At 44.5% G+C, this 5,385-nt stretch overlaps 1 protein-coding gene across 8 annotated transcripts; it reads right to left on the bottom strand.

The window, feature by feature from the left end:
• Positions 1-239: 239 nt before the first annotated feature.
• On the bottom strand, positions 240-4,880 carry LOC120666456 (calmodulin-binding protein 60 F-like). Of its 8 annotated transcripts, none has more exons than XM_039946298.1 (14): positions 4,551-4,880; positions 4,419-4,473; positions 3,949-3,989; positions 3,713-3,803; positions 3,483-3,532; positions 2,861-3,390; positions 2,531-2,691; positions 2,248-2,448; positions 1,964-2,159; positions 1,769-1,894; positions 1,578-1,687; positions 1,143-1,197; positions 921-1,037; positions 240-674 (listed from the first exon to the last, which is right to left on the bottom strand). In XM_039946298.1, exons 1-14 carry the CDS (start codon positions 4,724-4,726, stop codon positions 532-534), a joined length of 2,052 nt encoding a protein of 683 aa, XP_039802232.1. In that variant the 5' UTR covers positions 4,727-4,880; the 3' UTR covers positions 240-531. The 8 variants fall into 8 exon arrangements, with proteins under 8 accessions (XP_039802232.1, XP_039802239.1, XP_039802234.1 ...); XM_039946305.1 differs by having other exon boundaries at positions 1,578-1,672; XM_039946300.1 differs by having other exon boundaries at positions 1,769-1,888.
• Between the last annotated feature and the right edge of the window lie 505 nt (positions 4,881-5,385).

The following is a 5,385-nucleotide window of genomic DNA, read 5'->3' as shown; positions in this document are numbered from 1 at the left end:
TCCTCACCCTAGCTCCCAACTTGTAGAGGCTCTAGGCAAGTGCTGGTCTGGTCCGTTTGTGTATTGTTGTGTAAGTTAGCTAGTTGTTGTTAGGGTGTGTTATAGATCCTTTACCCCTTAACATTTTGGGAGGTTCTTTCCCCCCCTCTCTTCTTAATATATTGATACACAGATCTCCTGCGTGTTCGAGAAAAAAAAGATATCCCCTTTTTTATGTCGTGTGGGTCCTGCAGATACACTGAAATTGAACATAATTTACTAGGAAATGTTGCTTTTCTTTCTGACTTTACTCCTGGCAGGCATTACAGTTCTACACATACAAGGCTTGTATGTACAGGCAGTACCCTATAAAGCAGTCAAGCTGAATCACACACCACAGCACAGGTTCTACATTATACAAGAAGAGAAAATAGTGATAAGAGTTTGTAGAACTACATTACTTCCTTTTTTTCAGCTTACAACTGTTGCTGTTGCTGCTGCTGTGACCTGATCAAGGAATCAAATCTATGCACAGCCACTAAATGTCAGTCTTCAGATCAAGTCGCTCCAGGAAAACCATTCCTGTGGTGGAAGGGCCTGTTGAGCAGAAGCTGATGCCACCGAGGTGTCATTGCTTTGGAGCAGGGGAGCTTGCATCTGGCTCTGCATGCTACCTTGAGCTGATGCTGGAGCACCTGTAACGGAACAAGATTAGTTGGTTTGGAGGTATTAGAGCTGCCAATGAAATTTATATTAGTCAGGAAACTGGCCCCTCCAGTCTGATTTGAGGGATGAGCCCACCATCCACAAATTAATGTTTTTTTTTCTGAATACGCAGTATTGTTCACTTTTCATTGAAGATCTTGAGTGGAAAAATTTCATGTGTGGTTGAACCGTAAGTTTTGATGCAAGGGAGTTACATGGAAGAAGATAACACGTACCACCGGCTGCAGGTTGTTGTGGTGTTAACATCATACAGCCCAGAGAAGGAGTTGATGCTTCTAAGGTGTCATTGCCTAGCCATAAGAGCGAACTCTGGATGTCCACCTTATTAAACCCTAGTGATGATGGGAATGAAGCAAACCCATTGTCAGATGCCATGCAGCTCTGTGCTAGATTTTCCTATAAGAGCTTATACCAATGGTCAGAGGTTGTTTCTCTACCTGCTTGGTTCAGGAAATGCCCCACTTCGTTGTGTTCATCTCCATGGTACAACTCCTGCACCAAATTAACAGCCCATGAAATTTTGTTTGTGCTTTATGGTACTCCTGCATCAAACTCGCAGGAACTCTGTACTTAAACTTTTTTTTGAAACAGGATCACCCGGATTTTATAGAAAGTTTTACAATGAAACAGCTAAGCAAGCTGGGGTTACCAGCGGCTATGAAAATCTAGAGAGTAGCCAGAGCCAGAACTATGTTGCTATAAAAGGAAAGTACAGCGCACGCAGGCCCAGAAAAAAACAGCAGCAAGATCACATGAAACTGCAATTAAACATTTCAATTCATATAGGAACTGAAAAATTATCCAGCATTCGAAACGGGGTCATCTGTCTTTGGTTAGATCAAACTATTAGTCATGAGACAACAATTACTCACCTTGGTTGTCCAACTACAAGAGTTCGGTTGACCAACAGGTTCCTGACATGAACCATTAAGAGAGGTAGAGAACTGCTCCTGACCAGGCTGGGTGCCTTGAGCTGGAATGTCTAAAAGTCATGCAAGGGAGATTGCAAGGGAAGCAATTGAGTTTTATTTTAATGGAACAACTGCAAGACTGAAGAAGGAACCTTGATATTGATGTGCACTGTGGTGATAAGGAATAGAGGAGCTGGGACTGGGATCCATGTTCGTGTTTGCAATGGATGACTCAATCTGAGTGTGGCTCGAGCTTTCGACAGCAGGAACACCTGCAACTGAAAGAAAATTATCAATCATCAGGGTATGCACGCTGCATGTTTGAAACACAAGACCGGTTTTCTAACCTTGATAAGCTGCAAGAGGACCAGAAGAATCACTTGGCATGTTGGATGGTCCAGCTCCAGCGCTAGAACCAGCGCCACCTATATACGCAGTAAGTGGCCGAGGAAAGTTGTCTGTCTCTGTCATTACATAATCAGGACGAAGAGCATCCAATTGATCATATGCACTCCCTTTCAGCTTATCCACTAGATCCTGCAGCCAAACGCACATGAGACATGTTTGCTTCAAATGGAGAAACTGATGAGCAAGACATATGGCTACTTAACCCTGACTTCGCAACATATACCTGTTGATCCTGGTCAAACTTGGCACACGCTGTGTAACGGCCATCAAATTCAGCTCCAACAAGACCATGCACGCAATTGAAAAAGAGCACAATTTTTGTTTCCGGGCAATGGTATGATGTCAGCTCACGCCGGAGGGGGCACTTCCTTGCATGCTCGACCATCTTCTCCCAGTTCCTGTGTTCTTTTTTTATCTGGAGAACCTGCACACCAAGAAATGGAGACCATCTGTCATAAATTCACCAATGGAGGGACGTGCATGCAAGAAATATTCAAGAGATTTACTTTGGCAAGATTCTCAGGGTCCTTATTCAGAGCCTTCAAGAAGTCCTGCACAGTAAGGATCTTCTCCTTCTCAAGCCTCTTGCAGTAAATCCCATCTTTGGCAATTTCTTTCAAACGATGCACCGGATCATTGAGCTTAGGAAGGTGTCGTTTTTCATTGACTGCAAAAAAGAAAAGGGAGAAATATGTAAACATTGATAACCTGTCAACACATCACCTGAAGTGTTTAAGATTGCAATACGAATCTTGGACCAGCATCATATATCTTAATCATCTCTGGTCTTCAATTGAAGTGAAATGAAGATGCTATACAGATAGCAGGAAACCTACATTTGTTTCTGCGATCCTGCACAACCACAGGGTCCATGACAGCCTCTTGAACACGGAAACCACATACCTCACCCTCACAAACTCGTGCCCCAATGATGAACTTCCCTCTGTGTGCCTTGCTTGAATTTTCTGTGAATTTGATGCTGCCAAGATCGCACTGTCCATTCTTCAGCTGGGCCTTTATTCCTTCACCTGCCAACACATTTCCTCTTCCATCCCGAGCATTGGCTCTATGTTTATTGAACTTCTTAGCAGTCCAACTCTTTGGGGAAGCATAAGGAAAGTCACCCTCAAGGGCGAAGATCTCAATTTGCACATTCGAAAGCTCGCCTGATTCAATCATTTTCTCTCCATTGAATATGCCAATACTAATGGCTGTATTGCGGTCAGATTTTATCTCATCGTCATGGTAAACTTGCGTGTTCATTCCATTGAGGAAGCGCAGCCGAATGCTTGTGTTTTCACCCTTGCCTTCAGTACTGGCCAATCCTTCAGCTTCAGCAGGTTTGACTTCCTGGTTTGTCTCTTGCCTGAAATAAAAACAAGAAAGCATAGTAAAATGAGGTTTAGTTACTTTAAGAAACTAACTTTTGCTCCACCAGGACAAAAAGAAATCCCTTACCTGAACTGCTCATGATTGTGGTGGTCAGGAGAGGGCCGTGCTATATTGTCCTGCATTTGGTGCAACAAGCAACAGTAATAAGCCAAGTGTTTTTTTCCCAAAAAGAAGAAGCAACAACCAAGCAGAGATCTTATTTTGCACCCATACAAGCATTCCAATTGACAAGCAACAACGGAAAAAGAATTTCATAAGAAAACAGTGAGCAAGTATATATGCAAATGAGATCTGACCACTTTCACGGTGATATCCTGAATCTGCTCCTCCATTCTTCCCAGTTTGGTACCCATAGTTTCCAGTTTGCTATCCATATTTTCCAGTTTGCTGCATCCAAAAAATTCCAAAGGGAAATGTTTTGAGATTTTCTCGGAGTCAACCCCCTAACCCTAAATTACAGGGCTTTTGTTGTTAGAGTACCAAAGAAAGTAGTAGTTGCTGAGATTAAGTGGGAAGGGAACGAAATGTTTACCTAAACAAGGGATTAATGAAACGACAAATCTGGTCCCGCATCTATCCAAACAAATAGAACATATGAGTCTCAGTCAAGTAACCAACCATGGCAAGACAACAAGAGAAATTGATAGTGATCAATCATATGTGGAAAAAACACAGCAACCATACTTTAAAGTGCATACAACTACGGGGAGCCAAGCAGAAAATCTTTGCTCATGGTATGAAACTACAGAGCCTAAGCTGAGGACTTAACAAATATAACATTTCATGAAGAAACGCTCTGTACTTTGAGCATATTTGTTCGGATTCTGTTGGTACGGTATAGTACACACCAATTTATTTAAAAGAAAAATAGTGCACACCAAAACGAGACTGTCAGCCCAATTCACGGGGATTACTTTACAGCAAAAAAAGCAGAGGCAAACAGGGAAGCTTTTCCCCCATTTCTTCTAGAAAAAAAATGCTTTTTTGGGCTAGTGCTCTCACCATGCGACCAAACTTGGAGGCGGAGATTGCGATGGCGTCCGTGCTCCTACCCTTCCTGCACGAGCGCGGCACGGCGTCAACGAGACAGAGAAAGAGATAAGAGACGAGCGAGAGAGGACAGTGGACACGTACGGCCGTTTCAAGAAGAGGACGACGAGCACGATGGCCAGAAAGTGCCTCGGCGACGACGGCGGGTTGGGGCGGCTGCTGCTGCTGCCGGGAGCCGCTTCCACTCGCAGGCGCTTCTCCTGAGGCAGCGCCGCCCCGCCATCGCCGGCCGCCACGAACAGCTCCCTCTTGGGAGCCATTGGATCCCTCCCTCCCTCGCCTGCTCTCGTACGGTGGCGCAAGCGGCCTCCTCGTTCCTCCGGCTCTCCTCGGGTCCCGGTCGCCGCCGCGTCGGAGGGGAGGAAGGTGGAAAAGTCGAGGCGCGCAGCAACCAGATCGGAGTTCGCTAGTGGCCAGTGGCTACTGCTGCCGCTAATAAATTCAAGTACTTGGCTACAAGACAAGCTATCATCCTGTTTGTTTCCATTCTTTTCCGATCTCTGTCACGTTTAAAAGAATTTTAGTATGTAAAGGTATCAAATAAAATTTATTTATTAAATTTTTTTAATAGATGTGTGCTAATTTGCGAGACGAATTTAACAAGGCTAATTAATTCATGTTTTTCTATAGTGATGTTATAATAACCATCTGCTAATGTCGGTGTCCTGACCTGCCGGTCCGGCACCAACTAGTGAAGATGCTGCGTGATCCCTCTCCCTTGATGGTTGATGCAAGAGGTAACACAAGAACGCACGGGTTTATCCTAGTTCCGGCCGCGGGGCCGTACATCCAGCAAGGGTATGCGAGCGCACTATACTATCTTACACCGGGGTACTTGTAGTAGGTGTACAAGCGATGCGAGAGAGGGAGGAAACCTCCCAAGTCTCTGCTAGATGATTGAGGCAAGTGCCAATATCAG

This window comes from Panicum virgatum, chromosome 3N (assembly GCF_016808335.1).
Source record: "Panicum virgatum strain AP13 chromosome 3N, P.virgatum_v5, whole genome shotgun sequence".
In the NCBI taxonomy this organism is placed as follows: domain Eukaryota; kingdom Viridiplantae; phylum Streptophyta; class Magnoliopsida; order Poales; family Poaceae; genus Panicum; species Panicum virgatum.
Note: the sequence above shows the minus strand (reverse complement) of the source record. Positions and strands in the feature narration are given on the sequence as shown.

Excerpts from the sequence above, each read along its gene's own strand:
- LOC120666456 (XM_039946298.1), bottom strand. The coding sequence starts at position 4,726 with ATGGCTCCCAAGAGGGAGCTGTTCGTGGCGGCCGGCGATGGCGGGGCG. Across the intron at positions 3,804-3,948 it reads TTCATTAATCCCTTGTTTAG|CAAACTGGAAAATATGGATA; the intron begins GTAAACATTTCG and ends TTTTGGATGCAG. Across the intron at positions 1,895-1,963 it reads TCCTCTTGCAGCTTATCAAG|TTGCAGGTGTTCCTGCTGTC; the intron begins GTTAGAAAACCG and ends ATTTTCTTTCAG.